General features: G+C 37.0%; 1 protein-coding gene across 2 annotated transcripts in view; it reads left to right on the top strand.

Moving 5' to 3' along the window:
- Positions 1–26,526, top strand: part of ATP8A1 (ATPase, aminophospholipid transporter (APLT), class I, type 8A, member 1) — a 290,919-nt gene that overhangs the window by 26,629 nt on the left and 237,764 nt on the right. Inside the window, exons 5-8 of one of the 2 annotated variants that reach the window (XM_006877299.1) lie at positions 5,659–5,699; positions 18,060–18,133; positions 20,672–20,741; positions 23,911–24,038. In XM_006877299.1, coding sequence (XP_006877361.1) covers positions 20,685–20,741; positions 23,911–24,038 — 185 coding nt within the window. In that variant the 5' untranslated portion in view covers positions 5,659–5,699; positions 18,060–18,133; positions 20,672–20,684. Of the gene's footprint in view, positions 1–5,658; positions 5,700–12,757; positions 12,832–18,059; positions 18,134–20,671; positions 20,742–23,910; positions 24,039–26,526 lie in introns of both variants that reach the window. The other variant, XM_006877300.1, reaches the window with a different exon arrangement.

Below are 26,526 nucleotides of genomic sequence, written 5' to 3'. Positions count from 1 at the left end.
TCTAATATTCTTAAGATAGTCAAGCATCTTAGTATTATTTTCCCTCTTCAAACTATGCCTTGATCCCTGTATCACAGAGCCCTGTTGTTCTGAAGTTGAGCATGCATCACTATTTACCTCTGTCGCACTTAGGCCATGCAAACTTGTCTCAGTGTTCCCTTATCTGTCTTGTTCTTCCACCTCCTCCCTCTTCCTGTATTGCCCTCCCCAACACCCGAGGTATGATATGTCTGCCCTTACCCTGTGCTCTACTGTCACCTCCTTCCACCTCCCCCTCCAATCCCACCATTGTGGTTACCTTATATTCCATTAATTTTTCACTCCATTTAAGACAGTCTATTTTATCCTGTAATCTAACTGACCTTCTCCCCACCTGGCTCTCTGTTCCTCTGTGTTTACCTTCTTTCACATTGTAATTGTATTGATCATAGACTGACCTCCCAGATCCTCTGAGTTTATTCTTATAATTTTATTATTTTCTCAACTGTCAACACTCTCCATTTGTTGATTGAGTTCCGGGTGATGCTGCCATCCATGTACGTCAATCTCTGGTTGTTGTCTGTTCTTGTTGGTTCTCAGTCCACAGAACTCCGTTTAGGACGTTTTTCATCACAGGGTTGGCTTTGGAAAAATCACTTAGCTTCTGTTTATCTTGGAATGTTTTGATTACCTTATTGTATTTGATTGACAGCTTTGCTGGGTAGAGGATTCTCGGTTGGCAGGTTTTTTCTTTCAGGGTTTTATATATGTTTCACCTCTGCCTTTTTGCCTACATGGTTTCTGTTGAAAAATCTGAGCTTAATCTGATTTGCTTGCCTTTGTATGTTACTTTCTCTTTTCCCTAGCTGCTCTCAGGATTCTCTCATTATCTTTGATTTTGAAAGCTTGATTATGATATGTCTTGGTGATTTTCTTTTAGGTTCTATCCGTCCTAGGGTTCATTGAGCTTCTTGAATGCTTATCTTTTTGCTTTTCAGGATGTTAGGGAAATTTTCTTCCAGAAGCTTTTCAGCTATCTCCTCTGTGGACTTGTGTGATTCTTCCTGTTCTGGAATGCTGATAATTCTAATGTTATTCCTCTTCATGTAATCTAACAAGAATATTAGACCTTCTTCAGATTTTTTAAATCCTTTTTTCTCCTTTTTCTTCTATTTTAGTAGTATTGAGAGATTTATCTTCCAGCTCACTAGTTCTGGCTTCCATCTCTTCAATTCTGCTCCTTTGCCCTTTCAGTGTATTGTCCATCTCTGATATTCTATTATTGATCATTTGTACCTCTTTCTGTAGGTTTTGAATTGTTTCCAGTGTTGTATCTATCTGGTTTGGTTGTTCCTGTAGCACTTTCCTGATTTCTTCCTTATTTTTCGCAACTCCATTGTAAAGTGTTTTGATACAGTTTATAATTATTTTTCTGAATTCCTTCTCAGGTATTTCCAAAGCCTGCCCTCCTTCCGGTATAGAGTGTAGGTCTACCTCCAGTTCATTTGTTTCAGTCACTTTATCTTGTTTCTGGACATGTGCTGATATGGTCATCTGTCTCTGTTTTTTTGGCATAATCAGGAGTTATCCGTGGCCTTAATACTTAGATGGGTGTGTGTTTTGGTGTTTTTTATGCTTTCTGATTGCCTCTAGGTAGATGTGATCAGGAGATGGGCTTCCCTTTTCACTCTTCTTCTGGGAAATTTCAAGGTGCCACTGTTGGTCATTATGATGTAACTCAGGATTTAATTTTCAGCCTGTTTCCTTTTTAGTCTGCTTATCCCAGTCCACAACCCCCATTCAGGCCTTTTTCCTGATGATGAACAGTTCAAGGCTGGCTGTGGCCATATTGCAATGCCGTTTGCTTTTAAGTGGAAACTGTCCCTTTAAATTTTGAGGATATCTGTGTGCATGTGTAATAGAACCCTCCGGGGGTGGGGCATCCACTCTCTCAGGCACCCCCTCTAGTCACCAGAATGGAGGTGTGTAGATAGCGAGAGACCAGTGAACACATAGAAAAAAAAGAATGTCCACACCTTTATCTCTGTGATTCTGTCAGGTGTCTGTGGCTGCTCTCATCCTTCACCATTCAGTCTTGCCCAGGATAGCCACTCAGGGAGCAGTTGAGCACCTTGGATTAGAAAGCACTGGATTTCTTGCTTCTGCTACACATCCCATTGGCTGTAAGCCTGCCAACTTTCTAAATATTCCTTTATATGTGGTTCAGATTCTGGGACCATTGCCTGAGCCTGTTTGGTCCAGTACTCTGTGTTGTTGCTGACAGAGCTCCTCACTGCACTTCCACCCAATCCACCATCTTGTTTGTTCTCATCCATCATCATTTGATTAAATTTTTTCATGAACTTTTTGATCCCCCTTGTATTCTTACCTTTAACAGGCGTTTAGGTGATGCTGATAGCTGAGGGTCCATAGACCACTTGTTGAGTAGCAGAGCTGTGTAGTATTTTTAAATAATATTTGGTTTCATTAGGATTCTAACTCAATTGCCTTTTGACATAAAGACAATTTACAGTTTGATCAGGAAGCTGTAACTTTCAGTATAAATACTAAATATGGATCAGATTTGACAAAATTCTAATGACTGGTAACAGTTGTTCCAGTTTGGATTTATGGAGTGTAGTTGTGTATGTTGCTGGCTAGAGTGGATCACTGTAGATTCTTAGGAAAGTAAACTTGAGTGCTCCTGATAAAAGTAAGAAAACAAATAAATAAAAAAAGTAAACAAATAAACAAAATAAACAAATAAAAAAAAGTAAAAAAAAAAAAAAAAGGGAACAAATGCTCCTTTGGAGATTTTGTCCTATAGGATAAAAGCATATAAATATATGTCAGTGTTCTCTGTAGTGGCAGAAATAATATATATATATTTTGTAATGGAAGCATTTCTACCAGGAGGAGAATGTGGAATAAATCATGAAATCTTTGTGTAAAATCTAGGTATTCTGCAGCTGGACCCAGACAGCTGTGTGCTTATCTCAGATTCCTGCAAGTGTGATGGTGAGGCTTACCGAGGATAAGGTTTGGATGGATGAATTAGTGATTTACTTGTTAGGTGCTATTTAAAGTTTACAAACTTTCCCGGATACACTCGACACTAGCTTCTATACCTTGTTTAAAGATGGTTTGCCTTGTTTAATTGGTCATTTAAATTGACAACTTGGATATAAAAGACCTCACTGGAAACCTTGGCCCAGGCTTCCCTACAACAAAGATTTTTGCTCCACGACCATGAAGTTTCTCAGACTCTCAGGATTACCTGCGTTTTCTTTTTTCTGCCCTACAATATCCTTTAACTTGTAATTGATAAATGAGAGGCTGCGTGTGGCGGTGGGAGGAGCGTAGGAGAATGTAGTGTTTGACTGCAAGTGGAGATCCATAGGAGGTAGCTTGAGGGCTGGTTAATTCAGATAAATGCAGTAAGGTCAGGTGTGGAAAGGGGAGGTTGTTTAGACGGAGAACTGCAATCCAAGCAAGATTGAGAAGGAAGGAGCACGTGTGGAGGATAGAGACGTGAAGCCGACTGGCAGGAATGTTTTCTGTGGTCCTCAGAGGTACCTCAAATAACTTTTAGCCTCTGCTGGAGTGAAGATGCCCAGGCGTGGTGTGTCGGGTCTGAGAGGCCTGTTGGGACATTTCTCTCGTGTTAAGTGGAACCCAGTAGACTGGTTCAGGGCTATTTTTAGAGGTGAACTAAGAAACACCTGAGAAGTGGTAGTATTTTAAAGAGAGCTAGTTTAAATTTCAAAGTTGGAAGGGCTGACCCTGTGCTGACATCAGAGGAGAGCTCATGTTAGTGTAGCTGATGGTTACATGCCATTCCCAACAACTCACACTGGAAATCGTTTTAGTAATCCACAAGACTGAGATGCATGTTTTAAATCATTGTTATCTTTTTACATAACATATAAAATTTGTGATTTTTCTAAAGTGTACACAGTGAATTTTAGTATATTCAAAAGACTGTATACATCTAATTTCAAACGAGTCTCATTGCCTCCCAACCTCCAAAAAAGCCATAGCTATTGATGTTGTTGTTAAGTGCCATGGAGACAATTCTGACTCATAGTGACCCTGTATAGCGTTTCCAAGGAGCATCTGGTAAACTTGAACCACCAAGCTCAGTTGTGATGGTTGGTGGTTATGTGCTGTGGAGTCAATTCGGACTCATAGCAACACTGTATAGTGTTTCTGAGGAGCAGCTGGTGAGTTTGAACAAACAACCTTGTGGTTCACAGTCCAGTGCTTTTCCCATTAATGGTGGTGGTGGGGTGGTTATGTACTGTGAAGTTGGTGACCCTGAATAGTGTTTCCAAGGCTGTAAATCCTTACCCGAGCAGAAAGCCTCATCTTTCTCCTGTGGAACTGCTAGTAAGTTAACAGTCACTCCTTATTGCTCCCTGCCCCTGACAACCACTAGTGCATATTCTGTCTGTCCGGATTTGTCAGTCTGGGCATTTTATATAAAAGGAATCATGACATATAAAAGGTATTATGTAGACTGGATTCTTTCTCTTCATATAATATTTTCAAGGTTCATTCATATTGTGGCATGTTCCATATTTTGTTCCTTTTTGTGGATGAATATTCCATGATAGAAATATATAATGCTGCTGCAAACAGTTGTGTACAAGTTTTTGTATTGTTAACTTTGTGCTTAACTCTTTGAAGAAACTGTCCAAGTGTTTTCCTTTATAGTAGTTGATAAAAAAAATCTCCTGCTTGTTTGTGAACTTTATTATTATTTTTGTTGTGTTTTCTGTAAAGGTTTACACAGCAATTTAGTTTCCCATTTTACAATTTCTACACCAGTTGTTCAGTGACATTGGTTACATTCTTCACATGTGTGAACATTCTCAGCCTTTCTGTTCTGGTTGTTCCATTTGCATTCATCTTTCATTCTCATCTTTGTTTTAAAGTAGTTGTTAACCGTTTTCTCTATGCATATGTGGTTTTTCACATGAAATCCACAAAGCGGCAGGGTTGTATCTGAAGTAAATCTCTACAGTTATTACTAAGGTTTCACGTAGATCCCAACACCTGGGAATATTGGTAGATGCAGCCCTCTGTTCCTCAACAGTAGCTGTGTCCTACTACTGTTATTGTTAACTGCCATCCAGCCAGCTCTGACTCATAGTGACCCTGTATTAGGTTTCCAAGCAGTGGCGGTGGGTTTGAACCACCAGCATTGTGATTAACAGTCCAGTGCTTATACTATAGAGAAGGTACAGAGTCTTTATCTTCTGGCTTTTTGTGTTTCATTTTTATAAATCTGTTTCTTTCTATGCTTTTGATTTGCTGGGTTTTTGTTTGCTAGTTTTAACATTGTCACTCCATGGTTCACGTCAGTTTTATGTGTTCTCCTTATGTCAGGACCAGAAATTCCTCTGTATGCTGAAGAAAAACCTTGGTATGCTAAGGAGTTTGCCTTCTGTTAGTGATGTGTTATTGTGGGATCTAATATGTACATCTTATTTACATACAAGGCTATAATTAATTAAAATTATTTGTATAACTGTATATATCGTTACATGTAAAAATAAAATTTGTGAAAATTGCTACTGGTTATTTGAAGCTTTAATTTAAATGACCATTGTATTAGACACAGCATGTGTATGGTAATCATACTGTTCTGAAAAGTGTCATCTTTTCTCTTTCTAGTTTTAAGAAATGGTGCTTGGGAAATTGTTCACTGGGAAAAGGTATGCATTGGTTCTATTTTGACCAGAAGTAGAAATGCATAAAGGTGTACTCTAATAGATATGTTTTTTTAATGTCATATAATCTACTGTGAAGAGTACTTCTAATATGGAAACTGTATAATAATCAATGTGTGAAACTACTTAGAGTCTTCAGGTACTCATATCCACTTAATACAATAATACACTATTACAGTTATTTTGAAAAGTATTATTTAGAGATTTTTTGTTCTCTCATAGTATATTTTGAGTACTGTGTTCATAGATTTCATTTAACCATGAAGTGTTTTGAGTTGGAGTTTTTTTCTTTAATCATCTACTGTCCAAGTAAAAATAAAAGTTTGAGTTCTGATAGTTCACGTTTGTGTATTTTGTCTCAGATTCATATATTGTGGCTAATTACATTTTCACGTTGTTAATGCCTTAAAAAAAGTCTTAACAAGCAAAACACCATCTTTTAATGAGCTGAAAGTCAGTTTCATAACATGAAGAGATTAATATGCTCAGAGGCCCTTGAATGACAGTTAGTGAGTTGAGTCATAATGTAACAAATGTTACCCAAATGTTCTTTGAGATCTTGTTTTCAAAAGGTAAGCACTTGTTAGTTCTCCCTTAGTTTTGTAAGGACAACTAATTTCCATTCATCACAAGGGAATGACTTTGTACCTTGGTAAAAGAGTTTTGGGCAGCCTGGACCATCTATGCAGGGGACTTAGTTTTCAGGACTGATAGGATCCTTGGCAGTACAATATAGGTATAACTTAGAGCCATGTACTTGGTTCTGTCTTCTGATATTGGTGGCTACCTTGCAGTCTTGAAGGGAATAAAAGTTAATGATGAATTAATAACATTTTTGTTGACTTTAAATAAGAGGCTAGAGTAGAGACTGGCATCTCTTCTGAATATTTGAAACATCTCTCTCTCTTTCTTTGGTCTTTGACATAAGAATAACAAAGAGGAGAATACCTTAGTTTTGCATTCCTTATTTCTGTGACAGTCACTTCTTTTTCAGAAGAGCAAAATAAAAATTAAAAATGCTAAAAGCACTGTTTCAAAAGAAGTTTTTGGTTTTTATGCTTTTGAATGGTACTTGCAGATTTAAACATTTTAAAGAGGAGACTGGTGGGTAGCACATCATCAGGTATGATACTAGAATTTCATCATCTATAGGAGCATAGTGGTTACGAATCGGGCTGCAAACCTTAAGGTCAGCGGTTTGAAACTACCAGCCGCTCCGCGGGAGAAAGATGAGGCTTTCTATTCCCATAAAGATTTACACCTCGGCAACCCTGTACAGGGTCACTATGGGTTGGAACCAACTCGACGGCACTTAACAACAACAATAACAATACATACTTTACAAGAGCTGTTAATGTAGTAAACGTAAGTGTACATCCTAACAAATTGATTTATCCATTTCTTCTCTTTTTACCTAAATCAGGTAATAGAGAACCCATTAAATCAGGGGATAACCATCTACTACCTCACTCTTAAATTAACCTCTTAAAAGGTCTTATTTAACAAATTGTTGTTGTTGTTAAGTGCCATCTAGTTTGTTTTGACTCCTAGCGATCTTGTATAGGGTTTCCAAAGAGCGACTGGTGGGTTTTAACCGCCAGTCTTGTGATTAGCAGTCCAGTGCTTATCTTACAGTGCCACACTAGGACTCCTATTTTCCTGATTGTTTTGTTAAGTGCCATTGAGTCAGTTCCAATCCACAGTGACCCTGCATAGGTTTATGAGGAGCGGTTGGTGAACTTGAACTGCTAACCTTGCAGTTCAAACCAACTTTGCAGTCCAGCACATTAACCTATTTCCAGGTGTATTTATATTGCTGGATTAGTGCAACATCTAGTTTTTCAAAACTACAAAGGCAGATTACTCAGTCAACATTCACAGTTCCCACGTGGACAGCATTTCCATGGCCTTGCTCAGCAGTGCCATGTTTTGCCTGGGCCTCCCATTTTGAGATACAGAAAAACATAGGGATAATAGAGTTTAGTGTGTTGCCAAAAGTCATCCAACTAAAATGAACAGAAATTAAGTAATAAAATAGTTTTTAACAATTCTTTTTGATTAACACACTTTCCTTCAAGACATAGGAATTTTCTATGGCACAAATGAAAGCCACATTGACTCAGAATATGACTGAAAATATTTTGCATCATTTCTACTGATTTTTACCTTTTTTTATTAGGATTTTCTGAAAGCGTTTAGACTTATTTCTGCCTTGCAAGGAAGAGTTACTCCAAATTGCCAGACTAATTAAGAAGTTGACTCAGTGATAGATTCAAGACAAATATTCAAAAACTTAGAGCATTCTTATGTTATCAATATCAAGGTGGAAAATACAATGAAAAAGAGATCTCATATTCTGTGGCATATGCAGATATATATACAGATAAACTTAAAAAAAATATGACTTTTATAAAAGAAGCATCAAATAACATATGTATACAAAAAAAAATTTGCCATATCCCTAAAATTTCTAAACTAAAGATGAAAATAACTAATATCCCCAAATTATTAATGTAATAGTCCCAGGAACGTTATAATTTTTCCTCTATAACTGACTAAAAAAAAAAAATGGTGGAGGAAATAAAAGAATATTTTAGGAAAATAAAAAAGAGTTAATAACTATAAATAGGACTCTTGGTGTGGCTCTGTAGGATCACAGCTCTGGGAACCACAAGGTCAGCAATTCAAACTCACTAGCTGCTCCTCAGAAACCCTATACAGAGTCTCTGTGAGTCCGAAGAGACTTGATAACACTTAGTAACTATAAACTGGAAAGCAAAAATTATTAAAATAATATGCATCAGTTGCAAAAATCGATCTTGGTGTGGTGCTGTAGGATAATCACTGAACTGCTAGCTGAAAAGTTGGTGGTTCAAACCCACCAGCCGCTCCTTGGAAAATCTTGTACTGGGTTGCTATGAGTTGAAACTGACTTGACAGCAGCTAACAATTGAAAAAAAGAGACATTGATCAATAGGCTAGCTCTAAAACAGACCCTATTTAATGTTTGATAAAGGAGACAATATTGTAAGGATGGTAAAGGTCCAGGCAGTGTATGTGCTGTTTTGTACAGGGTCGCTATGAGTCAATAGCACCTAACAACAACAACAACAACAACAAAGGAGACAAAAATATTTGGTAACATGATAATTTGATCATAGATGAACATTTTTAAGGTTAGAATAGAGTTTATGTCTAACTCAGCCTTACTAAAATAAATTCCAGGTATAATGTTAAAATACGGGTTTTGAAAAATAAGCAAAGTAGAATAAACTCTTTAATAAGTATTTGGTGAAGTAGTATTTTAATTTTGGTTTGATAAAAATAGTTCCATAACTCCAGATCAAGAGAACTTGATTATATGAAGTTTAAGGCTTACCCACAATTAAACATACCTCATATAAATAGGGAAAAAACAGACAATATTTGCATCATATATGGCATAATTAAGATTGTTGTTATATACATAGGAAAGAAAAGATGACAATAAACAAGAAGTGTAATAAGTTACCAGATTCAGTATGCTATTCAGTTTAATATTAAAAGATGATGCTAATTAAAATGACATTGAAACTCCATTTGCAATCTATTAAATAAATAAAAGCAAACCTACTTGTACTTCAGAGTTTTTCAGAAATAATTTTCATAAAAATATCTCATTCACATACTGTTGTTTTAGATTAATAGTGACTCTTCATATTGAAAGCCATAAAAGGGGGATTCTGAAAACTTATCCCAAGAAAATAATCATAAAGTAGGAGGAAATCTCAACATTTATTAAATGCTTATTGTGGTATCATTTATTTTAATGAAAAATTCGGAAGAATGTATGGGTATCCAGAAACACGGAAAGGGTTTCACGAATGCATTATGATTTTCCACTGGTTAGTATCTTGATGTGTATCCCATGACAACTTTAAGTTGAAAATTTTGAATTGCATAATTATGCAGTTCATCCAACCAGTAGTGAGCTCACAGAAGCAAGGCAGACACTGAAGGGTTCCTATATCATAAAATAAAATCATAGGTGGAAAGAGCAGAATCATATGCGCTAAGATGTCAGCTATGTAAAAACAATTTATTGAACACTAACTGGACAGATAAAAAAGCAGGCTTACTTGTTGGGTTAGCCAGATTGTGAGGCAAGTGTTTTCTCTGGTTTATGTAATATTTTTGTGCTATTAAAAATAAAATCAATAAACCAAAATCAAGAGTCTGAGCTGCATGCCAAATCTTGGAACAAATGGCTTTCCTTCAGAGTAGTGTCGCTGCCTTTCTAGATGTGTGGCTACTGAAATTGCTTTTGAATAGTCCTCTAAGGACCTACAGATTGGCTTACTATAGTACATCTAGTCATTCACAGAAGGGCAGACTTCTGCATTCCAACTTTAGCAGCTTGTCTCTCCAGTTACTGTCCTGATGCCTTTTCCCTGCTTCAGAAGGTTAAGTTGCAAGTGTCCAGTTTCAAAATAAAGTGTTGCTTTTACAAAACTCTCCACCATGAACTGGAGTCATGGTGGGACTCTGTGGGTTCATGCACCAGAATGCAAAGAAAGCCATTTGAACTTTAAGGTCGGCAGTTCAAGCTCACCAAGGACTCCTCGGAACCTGTATACAGGGTCGCTATAGGTCAGGATTGACTCAACAACACTTAACAAGAACAACAACAAAGCACAATGAACTACACCTACGTCATTGACATGTAAATAGTTGTCTTTATTGATCTCACCATTGTTGTTGTTGTTGTTATGTGCCATCGAGTTGGTTCAGACCCATAGCGACCCTGTATAGGGTTTCCGAGGGTGTAAATCTTTACGGGAGTAGAAAGCCTCATCTTTCTCCTGCGGAGCAGCTGGTAGTTTCGAACCGCTGACCTTAAGGTTCGCAGCCCGATTCGTAACCACTACACTACTGATCTCACCATAAAGGACAGTTTTTCAGTTTGATATAGCTGGTCCTGTTCTCAGGTTTTTGAGATAGATGCAGGTGGGGAATTTTGGTGAATAATCTCGAGATAACCGCATTCTTCTAACTTTATAGGAAAGCATGGAGTGGTGGGGTGAATGCATGCATAAAAGATATTCTATAAAACTGCTTTCATGCATGAATGTTTCACCATGATATTATATACCTTTAGACTTAACGTTGGTGACTCAGCCATTAAGTATTTGGCTGCTAACCAAAAGATTTATTGTTCTGCAGGAGAAAGTTGAGATTATCTGCTTTCTAAAAGATGTGCAGCCCTGGAAATCCTATAGGGCACTTCTCTGTCCTGAAGGGTTGTTATGAGTAGGAATCAACTGGACAGCATTTTGTACTCCTAAAAGCGCTTAATAAAAATATAAATGTTTTAGGGCCTAAAATTGGACGAAGATAATTTTATGTTCACCCAGTTTATTTCGATTTCAGATATTCCAGATCTTTGTTCTGTAAGGTTGCTATGAATTGGAATTGACTGGCCAGCAGTGGCGATTAAGACTTTGTCTCTCCAAAAAGCCCTTAATAAAAATACCCTAATATTTTTGTTAAAGTAAGATTATTATTAAATATAAAAATATTCTAGGATCTAAAATTTGGAAAAAGGCAACTTCATGTTCAACTAGTTTACTTCCATTTCAGATATTCCAGATTTCTGATATTGAAATTTTTTTTTTTTAATTAGGCACACTGAGTTTCCTTGCCTGTCTCCCTCCCCCATAAACTTTTCTTCCTCAAGTACATAAAGTAGAACACAGTGAGCCATCTCTACAAAGTTTCTTACAATGATTGCCAATGAAGAAGCTATTCTTTCCTTCTCCCTAATAAAGTGCTGTTTCAGGGTTCAAGGAGAGGTGAGCAGAACAAACTAACCCCTTGGTTAGTTATTGAGACATATTTTTAAAGTTCCATTGGCTAGTAAGAGAAGGACAACTTTCACAATTTAATGTGCGTAGTGTATGGCACTGTAACATGAACACTGGACTGAAAGGTCGGTTTGAACAGCAAGGTCGGCGCTTTAAACTCACCAGATGCTCCTCAGAAAATCCACACAGGGTCACCATGAGTCTGAAACAACTCGATGGCACTTAACAACAATATCAGTGTACTCTAGTCAACTCAGTTGAGTTGTTACCTAGTTAAACTTTTATTGTTTGCTGGAAATTATATGACAAACATGATTTAAATTACTTCTACCAGTTCTTGACTGTGTTGTTGTTAAATTTCTGGCTATAGTGTGTCTTTAATCCATCCTCTAGCCATGTTCAGATAAATGCTAACAGGTAGTAAAATGAAAAGAAGAGTAAGCCATGTATATTTAATTTAAAATGACAGCCAAAACCAAAGCCAATGCATTGCTGTCTAGTTGATTCTGGCTCAAAGTGTCCCTGTAGGGCAGGGTAGAACTGCTCACTAAATGTCCTATGCTATAAATTTTTACAGAAGCATGCAGCCTCATCTTTCTTTCGTGGAGAGACTAGTGGGTTTGAACTACCAACACTGAGCTTAGCAGCCCAGAGTTTATCCTTCGATGACATCACTGCTCTTGAAATATAATAATAATCTCATTAAATTTACTTACGCAAAGTCAGGCTTTGCAGATAAGCTCTTGCATTCATTGTGATCTGGGGCAAATAATTTAAGATGCATTTTCCTTGTCTTTAATTGTGAATTATAATTAACAGTTGTTTCATAGAATCATCTTGAGGAGTAATGGTCCCATATATGGTAGATATTTTCTTTAGATGGATTGAGTAGCTATTTCATTGGTAAATTCCTCTTCTTTATTTTTATGTAAAAAGAGATTCTGAGATGTTGAGATGTCAGTTAAGAGGGTAAAATGTATAGATTAATTTTATTAAGATAAGTTGTATAGTGGATAAAGATACAAGACTTGCCCCACCCCTGGCCTCACTCCTAGACAGTTCTGTGCCATTTTATGAAGATTAATGGATCTTGTTTGCCAAAAAACATTTTTACTGTCATCTATGCTTAAACACAATGGGTTGTATATTCGGAATGATCTTTCAATGCAAATAATTAACCAATTCCCAGTTTTCTTTCAGGTAAATGTTGGAGATATAGTTATAATAAAAGGCAAAGAGTATATACCTGCTGACACTGTACTTCTTTCATCAAGGTAGAGATAACTACTGATGCTCAAACAGTGTAGAGGATGGATTCTCTACCCTGCGTTGACCTTGTGATTGCTCCAAGGAAATAAGGAATAAACGAAGAACTTGAAACCTCTCTAATGATTTGAATTACAAAGAAAAGTGTTGATTGGACTTAAATGATTCTTTCATGTTTGCCAGATAGAAAAAGCGATTGGCACTGTACTTAATCGTTCAAAAAGTGATCATTGCAGCTTACAGTCTACTCTCCCTCTTGGAAGAGTATGTCTAAATCCTTTAGTATCAGTCATTAACTCTTAGATTTTCTGTTTTTTTATATAATACATGGATTGGGTTCTAGTGATTTTAGCTTGTAATCCTGGTTCATGGTAAACGTTTATTATGATATGTATGTATATATAGTCTTGCCAAGTATTTTGATGTTCATGGTGAAATGGTACAAGAAAGTTGAACAAATTATTTATTTATTATAATTGTACTTTTTGAAATACCATGTTCTTCCAACAACAGCAATACTACTTAATCCTCTCTTTTAAATTCTTTCAATTATGGAATTTAAATACTTTTTATTTATTCATGGTTACGATAGTCATGAATTAGTACTCAGGATATCTGACACTGTTACACTTTAACAAATGTGACTTTCAAATGATTTTATGTTTAAAAATGCAACAGCTAGTCTTAATATAAATTAAGAAAAAATTTAAAAAATATTTTGGAGGTTGTTTATCATCATTTCCTTGGACAGTTTTATTTGTAAAATCCACATATAAATATGGACTGTGTTTTATTTTTTCAAAATCTATTTGATCAGGTCATTATTAAAGTGATTGGACTTATGACAAACTAGAAAAGAAGAGCTAGTAAAAAGTTGAGTAAGTAAAAGCTATCCTGATATTTATGGAAGTCTGTATATTTTATAGTTGACAATCTTTTGTGCCATTTTTAGATTTTTGTGTACAGTGCAGATGGAAGAGACTTAGATTATAGGAAAAATTAATACAGGTATGTTTACTCAACCTTTCTATTAGGAGTCCTGGTGGAACTGTAGCGTAAGCATTGGGCTGCTAGCCACAAGGTCAATGGTTCAAAGCCATCAGCTGCTCCAAAGGAGAAACATGAGATTATCTGCTCTTGTAAAGATTTACAGTCTCAGAAATCCTATAGACGATCATTATGAATTGGAATTGACTTAGTGGTAGTGGATTTCTGTTAAGAGTTTCCTTTTCCTATTCCTTTTTCAGGGTAAATTTCTGAAACTGAAGCAAAGTTTATGATTCCCACATGACCATATGAAAATGAATTTAACTGTGAATTCATTGTTGTCCTCTGGTGTTCTGAGTAGAATCCAATCCTAACGAAAGCTCTACTTAGGGGTCAGGAAACCAGGGTCCGTGTCCTGACTTGGTGATTTTGAAGAACTTGCTTCATTTTCTAGGCCTTGACTTTGTGTCTTTTAATGTGAGGACAATGAATTTTATGACCAGGATCTCCTATTCCCTGATTCTTCTGGTTCTCTTTTTGTTTAAATTGATAATCTTTAAATCTATAAGTGCCTAGCAACAGAATTATGCTCACTTAGTGATACTAAGTAGAAGCTTGGTAATGTATCAAATGATTGACTATATTTACATTGCATTATATTTTTTAAGAAAGTTCAGTAGGATAGTAAAACCTTTCAGCAGTTTCAGGAAGTGTTCATGTTTTCCTGAAAACACACACACTCTTAGAGAGAGCTCTATATACTGAGCCATTAACTACCATATTTATTTTTTGTATGCCCACAAATACAAAGATTATTGAATATTTTCCCCCGACTTTATGTTTAATTCTAGATTGAACATTTTCTTATCTTTCGTCTGCCTCTATTCAATCCCTGAAACTCTCCAGGAAAGCTGTGTGCTTACATTTTTAAAATGTCAATACACTTTTACAGGATTTATTTTTCAATCATTAAAAGAAGACAGTTACTGTTTTGATAATAATCATCAAATAATCATCATCCTAAGTAATTGACTTCCTCCAAAGATTATTATTGTCATAAAGATTATCTGATTCATTTTTTGTTGTTATTTACCAGGATTCATAATACATAGGTTATTCTATTAGATATTTCTATCCAAGTGATGAAATGCTACTTCTCAGTTGACTTTTTTTTATTTCCTCAAAGATTTTGCATTACTTACCTCTTTTTAATTGATGTCAGCCATCAGAAATAGTACAAGATCTTTATGATCATTTTATAAAAGAATTTTGTACTTTTTAAAAAATATTTTATTGTGAATTATGTGATAGTTTACATGGGAGAACATTAATTTTACATTCATCCTATCGTATATCGTTTCTTTGCCATGGTAACAACTCCCTCTATGCGTCAGCACACAGCCCCTCTCCCTCTCTGGGTCTAGAGTCCCCAGCCGCTCCATCTCTCTACATCATCTCTGCCTCCATCTCTGCCATTACTGCTTCTCTGGATAGGGTCCCACGCTCTGCTCTTCTCCCTTGATGGTCCTAGGGACCTCCGCTCCTAGACTGTAAAGTTAATCACTCCCCTCCTTGCTACAAAACATCTACCTTTACATTTCCAACCCTCGCAATCAGTCCTGATAATAATTATACACTACTGTATCACAAGAGACCTATTCTCATTTCCTTTCATCAGCCCTGCCTAGACAGATTGGATACTACTCAGTGGAGATTCTACCTTCCTCCATGCCCTCTGGATCTAGGTTTCCTCTTGAAAGCTTGTAATCACTTCTTGCCTCTGTAGACCACCCCCCCCCCCTCCCCGTCTACTCTGTGTACGGAGTGGGTGGGAATGATCCTTACTGTAAAGATTTGTTCCCTCTTTGAGCTATTGCATCCATAGGTGTAGGTCAAGTTCATCAAATTGTATAAGATTACTCTTTTTTTCCTCTTCTTTCTTCTAGTTGAACTCTGATCATTCAGTCATTGAAGCCAGGTCAGATGGGTATTATCTGCAAGTGTGGGTGTTCTTATGCATATGTCCTCTCTTTTTATCAGCTGGAAGTTTCACTTTCCACTCTAGCTCTCTGTGGCTATGTCACTGACTCTGGGCCCAAGAGTCCCTAGGTCTTGCCACACTGCTGGCCAACTAGGTCTCCACCGGGTTCGCCAGGAGTCTATTGAACATTGTAAGGCTTAGCTCACAGCTTCATTTCTGTTTTACCCTCATTTCCCCTTATCAGTGATGAACGTGGTCACCAGTCAGAGCGTGTATGCCCATTGAGTGTTAGTCTTGAAAGGGGATTTGCTCTGAGGGTACCCGACCACTTGCCTTGATGTCTCCTGGGTGAGCAACTTGCTTGTTCTTGTAGTAATCAGTTGGTCTGCCTATATTGTTTTGTATTTTTCCTGCTGGTCATTCTCTCAAGATGTATCTTCTGTTCTTCTAGCCGCTCCAGGCTGGTCTGCCCGTCCTTTCAAGTGGAAAATTTCCACTTCAGAAGATTCTGGATGCTGTTCAGGATTCCACCTATAGTTTTATGTAATGCAGAGGCTCTGCAGGAAGCCTCCTTCACTGGGCACATTGTAGCCCCCTTTGAGGTATTCCAATCAGTTATAGGCAGAAGACGGACTTATAAGCTTTCTATGGTGATATTTCTGGCTATTCCTTCTTCTCCAACTCAAATGTCTATTTTATAATGGTATGCCAGGGAAACCAAGATTCAAAAGACAGCCAAGCATCTTAACATTATTTTCCCCCTTTTCCGCATTCCAACCTTTTCTCAATCCCTGTATCTCAGAGCCCTGTTGTTCCAAGGTTGTGCGTACATCATTCTTTACCTCTGTCCCACTTAGCCCATGCAGACCTGCCTAATTGTTCTCTCATCCGCTTTGTTTTTCCAATCCCCTCGCCCTTGTATATTGCCCCCCTCCCCAGCACCCAAACTATCCTGTGTCTATTCCCTACCCTGTGTTCCACCTTCCCCTGTACTTTTTTTTTTTAGCCACTTAACTAGTTAATGACATTTCAAGGTTTGAATACTTACTGTCTTCATTTTGCCAAATATTTTCCACTAAAAGTAAGTACATGGTGATACTCACCTGCAGGTGAGCATCATTTAACACTAAGAACAAAGAAAACTGTAATATTTTAATCATCCCCAATTACCTTTCAGTCATTAATTACTAATAGTGAATCTTCAGTGAGGTAGTTTGAAATTAATTAATAAACAATTTGAAAGTGACTATGATTTTTATTGTAAAATAAAGAAACTGAAATTTTAGCATGTGAAAATAATACATTTATGTGTTTAGAAAATATAAAATAGAGTAGAATAAGTTATCAATTGAAGTCTACATAGGTTCTCTGCATGTCTGTTTCCTACCTTCTCTGAAAAAAATGTGCTCGATTCTGCACAGTATATTACCTGTTGTTGTTGTTAAGTACCATCGAGTAGGTTCTAACTCATACCAAACCTGTATAAGATTTCTAAGGAATGGCTGGTGGGATTGAACCACTTACTTTGTGATTAGCAGTCCACAACTTCTCCTACATTGCCACACGAGGACTCCACAATATTTTCATCGTTGTTGTTAAGTGCTGCTGAGTTGGTTCCGATTCATAGCACTGTATAGGGTTTCCGAGGAGTGGCTAGTGAGTTTGAACCACTGACCTTGTTGTTAGAAGTCTAGTGCTTATCCTTCAGTGCCACACCAGTACTTCATTTACTTTATTAATTACTCAGTTACTCAAAATGCTGCAAGGATGACTTCCATCTTCCTAAGATCGTGTTTATACATTGATGCTAATAAGGTATTTACGTAATTAATTTACAAAACCCATTGGAATCAGAACATTTTTAACAGAAATACTGTTTTAGTGTCAGGAAAATAAATCATAGAGTTTATTATGGCACTGGTCGAGGAATTGAAGACGGAAAAATCTACAAAATAGTTTCACTATAAATATACATTTTTAATTTGATAAGTTATGCTAGTGAGAAAACTTTAAAAATAAAAAATGTTTGCATTGAGTATTGGGCTTAGAAGCAAATAACTATTCCTTATCTGTTACATGGCTTTTTATGCTTTTAAACCTGATCAAAATAAATTTTGAAAAAATAGGCATTAGACATTTTTATTAACATGTATTATTTTTATAATAATTTCAAACTTTCTGTCTCTTTTGTCCATATGTTTGTTTGTTTTATCCCTTTGTTATTCATTTTTCTTTTCCATTTTAATTATTTTAAACTGGGCCATGTAGGTGGCAGTAGGGGAGATAGTGAAAGTGACCAATGGGGAACATCTCCCAGCAGATCTCATCAGTCTGTCCTCAAGGTTAGAACTACTGAGCTATACAGGATGTGTGTATGTGGGTCCTCACCTAAACCAGAGACTAGTTGTACCTGAATATAGTCGGAGTTATTTATGTCTTCCTTTAAAACCAAACTTTTTGATATTTCTTGGTGATGAGCATTTCACAGATGCTTCAGAAACCTTTCCTGAATCCAATGTTGAACGTTGTTTGTCCCTCAGCTGGACAGATTTAGCTCCTGTTGCTATCAATAAACCAGTAAAGTTAGTTTAAATTTCTTATGCATCTTTAATATATATTCAGATTAAATTACATGCCTGAACACTAAGGCTTAATTTTTTACCTCCCCAGGATCTTGTTTTGAACAATGTTAGCTTCCATGAAACAGTTATTGAGAAGTGTTTCAGATTTGAAACATATTTTTTTAAACATATTTGACAATTTCTATAAAATCTGTAGAACCATTGTGGTGATTATGACTATAATTTGGGCTTGTATAGGGTTTATAGAGGACCCCCTGCACCAAGCTGGATATTGTATATTTTGTACCGCATGCTTTGGGATCAATTTTTATCCCATTTGTAACTCGTGACAAAGTGCACGTTCCTGTGATACAGTTCAGTTGTTGATGAGTGTCTGTATGTGATACGCATCTTGTTTCATTTTCCACTTACTAATCAGAAAGCCTGCTTTGCCTCTCTGACTGTACTTTGTGTTTGGGATGTCATCATAATTTGCTGAAATATTAATTCTCTAGCATGATTCCTTATCTGAGACTTCTTGCTGCCTTTTCACAGCACTATTCAGAACTGCTTCAGTGTTATTAAAAATGTTAATTTAGTTGCATATTCTGTTTCGCTCCGCTTCAACTAGGAATCAGCCATTTAACTTCCCAGAAGAGCTGCTTTATGAAAAAACAAAACAAAACAAAAAATCTAGACCTAGAACCGAAATGTTATTCATGTTTTAGAAAGGAAAACAGCCTTGGATAAGTATATTAATCCATAAAGTTTTCATGCATTTTCCTGCCAGAATCTGAAATCAACGTTGTTCAGTTAGCATTTGTTTGTTGTCATGCTTCTGTGTTATCAGAAGATAATGTTTTATGATTTCATCAGTTGTTTCTATTTTTGAAGTTATACACAAGTGAGTCAAAAGTGAGAAAAGTAGCCAGCAGTAAGTTACCATGATGACAGTAGTAGAAACTAAAACTTTGAATTATTGACAGAGTGAAAATAAAAATATTAAAAAATTTCTTCAGTTAGGAAAAATAGAGCAGCCTTTATGAAAGAAAGCTTATAGAGTAATAGGAGAACTTACAGAATTGCTGTAAAATTAAATCTGTAAAATACAAGATTAATCTGAAAAATAAATTTTCTCCAATCTTCAGGCCACAAAATCAAGCTAAATGTGCATTTCTAAAACTTTTTAAAATTTATTCTGCCCATGTACAAATTGGAAACTGACTAGAAAATTCCAGGTGTTTGTGACTTGCAAATTTCTTTCTTCCTAGCTTTGATCACACTTGCTTGTTAAAGGTTGTATTCATAGTTATCTGATGTCAATAAATTAGTTTTATTCTATAACCAAGCATTAAGATTAGAATTTAATTTCGGAATGGTTTTCTTTATAGATGAGTACCACATTATAAGGTTTGGCTACAAACTCCTGTGTCTATCGTTTCTCAGCCATTAGAGTTGGTGTGTTAAGGGGCAGAATTATGAGACATTTAAAGGTGTGGTACCCTTGGTAAAAGGAGAACATGCACCCCTTACAACAGTCATCCTACACCAGATTTTACTAAAACCCATAAAGTTGATCTTCTTGGATCAGGTCGAAGAATAATATTGGCTAAATTGACTATTGATTAGCTTAATATGGAGTTTTAGTTTTAGCTTTTGCTGCCACAAGAATCTCTGAAGCAGCTATTAAAAACTGGAGAGCAGAAACCAAAAGTTGGGGGAGGAAGATCTATTTCCATTTACATTTTAAAGTCTGTTCAAACAGTTTTTAAAATGGACTTAACATTTTAATATTGCATTTACATGAACCTGTTCATTACATGTAAAGGAGTAGTAAATGCAAGTTTGTAGAAGCAGCAATCTGGAATTTTCTGCTCAGCTTCTTTTCTTAACCAATTTACATGTGCACCATAAGCATGAAATCTCACATGATATTTTTGAACCAAAGATAAATTTGGGCCCAAAAGCTGCTTACGTTGCAGCTGGAGTCTGTGTTGTGTCTGTATGGATGAACAAATTAAATACTGTGTGACAGATCTGTTCATTTACATTGTCCCAAAGACCAGCAGTGATTATTGTTAGGAAATTATTTTTGAGTTTTTCTGGCTGAAAAGTTGATCCATAAGTTGTCATGCATGAGTTCTGCCTCATGGCATCTTGCTGTTAGAATGAAAACGTCAAGATACAAGGTGACTTGTGGCTTTGTCTAGAATCCAAGGTTTCAGTGAGTGAGCATTTAAATAAGCCATTAATGTTGTTGTTGTTGTTATGCTGTCTCTTTTTCTCTAAATCTTTGTGCTTCTCCATTTTAAACAACAGTGAGCCCCAGGCCATGTGTTACATTGAAACATCCAACTTAGATGGTGAAACTAACCTGAAAATTCGACAGGTAAGATTTCATACAGGTTTATCATGGTAATTGCTATTTTATTGCATGGAATGAAAGCTTTATATCCCAGTGTTACTATCTAATGTTGAATTAATTCTGTCCAATTGCAGATATTTTCTCAGTGAACCACTTTGACCACAAGATGTTTTATAGAATAATGTCATTAAGTACTACTGAAGACTCAGATTTGCTTGGTTAATGATATGGGCCCTCATATAATGAGATACTATGCTTAACTTAAGGACCTCTGGTAGCGTAGTGGTTACAAATCTGGCTGCAAACTACGAATCTGGCTGCAAACCTCAAGGTCAGCAGTTTGAAACTACCAGCTGTTCTGCGGGAGAAAGATGAAGCGTTCTGCTCCCGTAAAGATTTACAGCGTCTGAAACCCTGTTACAGGGTCACTGTGAGTCGAAACTGACTCCACAGCATACAGCCACCACCACCATGCTTAACTTGGAGTTTGGTTTGGTTGCTTTGAGCTACAAGGTCAGCAGTTCAAACTCAACGAATCACTCCTTGGAAACCCTGTCCAGTGTCACTATGAGTTGGAACTGACTCAATGACAGTTAGTATACCTAACCAAAAAAACAAAACAACCCCCCCTAAAAAAGTGTCTTGATTTCTATTTGACTGGAGCAATACAGAAAGAGAGAGTCAGGAATAGGAGGAAGAATTGGAATGTGTGTCTGAGTGTCTCTGTGAACAACTGCTTCATTTTCATGAGACCAGGAGAACTAGATGGTGCCTGATAACCATCACTGAACAGTTTGATCAAAGACTGTAGAAGAATCCTGATCAAAAGAGAGAACATGTAGAACAGAATTTAAAATTTTCATGTAATCTAGGCTTCCTGGAGTCTGGAAGCTAGGCCTGAAATTATTGTGCCAAGATAATCTTTAAATCTTAAACCAAAATTATCCTTTGATGTCGTCTTTTTTTTTTTTTTTTTTATGTCTTCTTAAAACTAAACAACAGTTTCAAGTTTAGATAGTAAAGAATTGCTTTTACAATCTATCTATGGTGGTGGTGGTTATGTGCCATGGAGTCAGTTCCAACTCATTGTGACCCTGTCTAGGGTTTCCCAGACTGTAAATAGTTATGGGAGCAGAAAGCCTCATCTTTCTTCCCATGGAGCGGCTGGTACATTCAAACTGCTTACCTTGTGGTTGGCAGCCCAACTTGTAACCCACTACACTTCCAGAGCTCCTTAGGATCTGTCTACATGTGATCAAAATTAGAACATCAGCTTGAAAGATTAGATAGAAACCTGAGGAGGCACTGTTGTTGTTAGAGGCTTTCGAGTTGGTTCTGACTCATAATGACTCTATGCACAACAGAATGAACACTGCCTGGTCCTGGGCCATCCGTACAATAGTTATGTTTGAGTCTGTTGTTGCTGTCGCTGTCAGTCCATCTCACGGAGGGTCTTCTTTTTTGTTGACCCTCCACTTTACCAAGCATGATGTCCAAGGACTGATCTCTTCTAACAACCTGTACAAAGAACATGAGACAAAGTCTCTCCATCCTGGCTTCTGAAACTCATTCTGGCTGTAATTCTTCTAATACATATTTGTTTGTTCTTCTGCCAGGCCATGGTACTTTCAGTATTCTTCGTCAGCACCATAATTCAAATGTATTAATTTTTCTAAAGACTTCCTTATTCATGGTCCAGCATTCATATGCATAGAAGGTGATTGAAAATACCATGGTTTGTCTTAGGCTCATCGTAGTCTTCTCATTGGCGTCTTAGCTCTTTAACACTTTAACCAGCTCTTTTCCAGTAGATCTGTTTAATGCAGTATGTGGTTTGGCTTCTTGACTGCTGCTTTCATGAGACAGTGAGTTTATGTTAATGATGGAGGAGCAATTTAAAAAAGGAGAATGAGAATGACTATACAATGTGAAGAATATACTCAATGTCACAGAATCGTGTATGTAGTAATTGTTCAATTGGTGTATGCTCTGCTGCTGTATAGTCTTAACAACATGCATAAATTATTTAAATAAAATAGTTTCATGTAATAGCCAGTGCACTGATGGTAAAATACTAATAGTCTTAGTGCTTTGACATGTGTTAATTTGTTTGTTTTCCCTATTCAACTGACCCAAATTATTATTTGATTTTGATGGATTGTAAAGTTGTTTGCATTGCTGTTTTCAAACATGCAGTTACATTCAGATATTGTTATATCTCTATTGAGTTTTCATACCACTTCTAGCTATAAACTATTGTAATGTGTATATTTTTGAAGTTTTGAAGTGGACTTTAAAAATGGATCTCCTTGGATTCTAGGTGAATGATTAAAATGGTGTGATAAGTTTGTGGTGTGATGGAGTAAGTCATTACAGAGCCTAATGCCACAGTAGAAGGCATCACATTGAGTGGCAGCTAGTTCTGTTGGCTAGAGAGGACAAAGTATTTAAGAGTTTTTTCCCTTACTAGAATGAAAGAACATAAATATTACTACTCTTCTTGGACATAGATTCCATTCATTTTCAACTTATGGTTGAGTCCTAATGTGGTGGTATAGTATAAACCCTGGACTGCTAACCACAGTTCAAATCCACCAGCTGCTCCTTGGAAACCCTACATAGGGTTGCTATGACTCAGAACTTACTCACTGGCACTTGACAACAACAACACTGCTAGATACTGGAGAGTTCCTTTATGATAAGCACTGGACTGCTAACCTTAAGATCGATGATCCACCAGCTGCTCCTCAGAAACCCTACATAGGGTCACTGTGAGTTGGAACCAATTTAACTAACGGCAGTTAACAACAACAACAACAAATGATAGATATTTTACTTTTGGAGGCAGATGGTTCTTTGGGGACTTATTTTAACATATCTTTGCAGACTATAATCTCATAAATATATTTTAGAAATTCAGAAAAGCTGCCCTATTCTTATGCTGAATAACTGTATTCAAGTGGAGAGGAAGGTATATTTAATGATTACTTAACAGGGAAAATATTGTATAAGTGGAAAGAATTGCTTATAAACTAATAGAGTCTGTTAGATGAGTGGATGTCTGTTAGTTGTGTGTTAGAATTGCTTATAAAATAATGGAGTCTGTTAGATGAGGCATGAGTGGATTCTGAAGATGCCCTCCATACACAACTTACTTGATATTCTTTTTGCTTATTTAAAAAATTTTAAACAGGGCTTACCATCAACAGCAGATATAAAAGACATTGACAGTTTGATGAGAATTTCTGGCAGAATTGAGTGTGAAAGTCCAAACAGACATCTCTACGATTTTGTTGGAAACATAAGACTTGATGGACATGGGTATGTAAAACCGGTTTCATACAACATGGAATTCACTGTGTGACACAGTATTGCTGAGTTGGTGATGCAAAATGAGTTTAGTTAAGTGTTACTCTTCTATGCAGAGTCCCTTTTTGTGAAAATGCAGATAGTGAGTACCAATACACAATGGCCTAACTAAAGACCTCTCAGGGGTTCTATCAAACTGACAGCTGGATATCTTTTAAGATATACCCAGCCTTCTAGCATATTGTTGAATGAGTAAATCACCCGTGGCTTATTCTGTGGCTGGAATACTTAAATTGTAATTACCAATTCTAGGAGTAACATCCAATCTCCATGGCCTGAGTCTCTTTCTGTAATCCCTGAATGTGTCATGGAGGTCAAACTCTTATCTGAAGGGGGTTCATTTTACTGAATCATCTCTTCTCTTTTCTATATAATTCTGTATGTTCTTTTCTAGGTCTTGTCATCAATAGACAGTTTTGGTTATGGCTTGCTTGCTATTCTCCCTTCCTCTCTCTTTTTCCTGCTTCTTCCCATAGCTAGTCAACCAAAACCTGTTAAGCACCTCTGTGTACAAGGCCATTTTCAGAAGTTAAGGAAGAAACTTCAAAGCAAACACATAACTATTTCTACCCTTTGAGTTTATTTTCTTGCTGTTAGGGAAAAGCAGACAAACAATAAAATGATAAATAAGCAAATTCTATAGTGTGCAACAGTAGTGGCAACAGTAGTGAGGTTGGCCCAGGATCGGGCAGTGTTTCCTTCTGTTGTGCGTAAGGTCACTATGGGTCAGTACTGACTTGATGGCACCTAACAACAACAATCTAGTGTGCTAGAAAGTTATAGGTGGTTGGGTTGGTGGGAGTAGAGAAAATGACAGCACAAGATCAGGAATTTGGGGAGTCCTTGTGAAGATACCACTTTTAGTTAGGTTGGTCCCACTAAGTCTCATTGAGAGGGTAATATTTGAGCAAACAGTAGTTGGAGTTGAAGAAGTTTGCTACTTGGATGTCTGGAGCTAGAGAATTCCAGGCAGAAGGAATGGTGGTGATAGTGGTGGTGTGTACCCTCGAGTCAGTTCTGACTCATCTTGTTGTTGTTAGGTGTCGTCAAGTCAGTACCAACTTACAGCAATCCTACATACAAGAGAAGAAATACTTCCAGATCCTATGCCAACCTCACAATCATTGCTACGCTTTAGCCCCTTGCTACGGTCACTGTGAAGGAGCTCTGGTAGCGTAGTGGTTACGAATTGGGCTGCGAACCGGAAGGTCAGCAGTTCGAAACTACCAGCTGCTCCACGGGAGAAAGATGAGGCGATCTGCTCCCGTAAAGATTTACAGCCTCGGAAACCCTATTCAGGGTCGCTATGGGTCGAAACCGACTCGACGGCACTTAACAACAACAACAACAACAACGGTCACTGTGACAGTCCATCTCATTGGGGGTCTTCCTCTCTTTCTTAAGCATGATGACTTTGCCAAGCATGATGTTCTTTTCCAGGTACTGGTCTCTCCTGATAGTAAGTCCAAAGTATGAGAGATGAAGCCTGGCCATTGTGGTTCTAAGGAGCATTTTATTTATACTTCTTCCAACACAGATTTGTCTGTTCTTTTGGCAGTCTATGGTACTTTCAGTATTCTCCTCTAACACCATAACTCAAAGGCATCAGTTCTTCTAAAGACTTCCTTATTCACTGTCCAACTTTCACATGCATATCACCTCACTTTGGAATTGGTATAATACAGATCTCCTCCAATCAGTTGGCCAGATAGCCGTCTTCCACATTTCTTGGCATAGATGAGTTAGTGCCTTCAGAGCTTCATCAGTTTGCTGAAAGATTTCAATTTGTATTCCATTAATTCTTGGAACCTTGGACTTCTTCCTTCAGGATCTTTACTCTTGATCATATGCTACCTCTTCAATGGTTGAACATCAACCATTTCTTTTTGGTGCAGTGACTGTGTATTCCTTCCATCTTCTTTTGATGCTTTCTGCCTCAGTTTATATTTTGCTCACAGAATCTGTCAGTATAGCACTTTTTTCTTTAGTTCCTTAAGCTTGAGAAATGCTGAATGTGTATTTCCCTTTGGGTTTTCCCTTTGGTTTTCTAACTATAGGTCTTTGCACATTTCAGCAGCCTATTCTATAGTGTCTGAGTCTGTGAATCTTTACAAGAGCAGAAGCCTCATCTTTTTCCTTTGGAATGTTGGGTAGATTTGAACTGCTAACCTTAAGGTTAGCAGCCCAACTCCTAACCCATTGTGCTACCAGGGTTCCTTGGCAGAAGAATGGTAAATACAAATGATTTGTTATATCATTACATGATCTTATAGTGGGAAGGTGCTCGGGTTATTTTGGGAATAGTAAGGCTGGTATGGCTGGAGTGGAGTAACCTGGGAAGAAAGAAATTAGAGAGAAGCTGAGAGATCTAGTTGACCATGGAAGACTTAGCCGATCATTGTAAGTGTTTCATACTAAGTGAAATAGGGATTTATTGGAG

This window comes from Chrysochloris asiatica, unplaced genomic scaffold, assembly GCF_000296735.1.
Source record: "Chrysochloris asiatica unplaced genomic scaffold, ChrAsi1.0 scaffold00465, whole genome shotgun sequence".
Lineage (NCBI taxonomy): Eukaryota > Metazoa > Chordata > Mammalia > Afrosoricida > Chrysochloridae > Chrysochloris > Chrysochloris asiatica.
The sequence above is the reverse complement of the archived record's forward strand: the minus strand, read 5'-3'. Positions and strand labels throughout refer to the sequence as shown.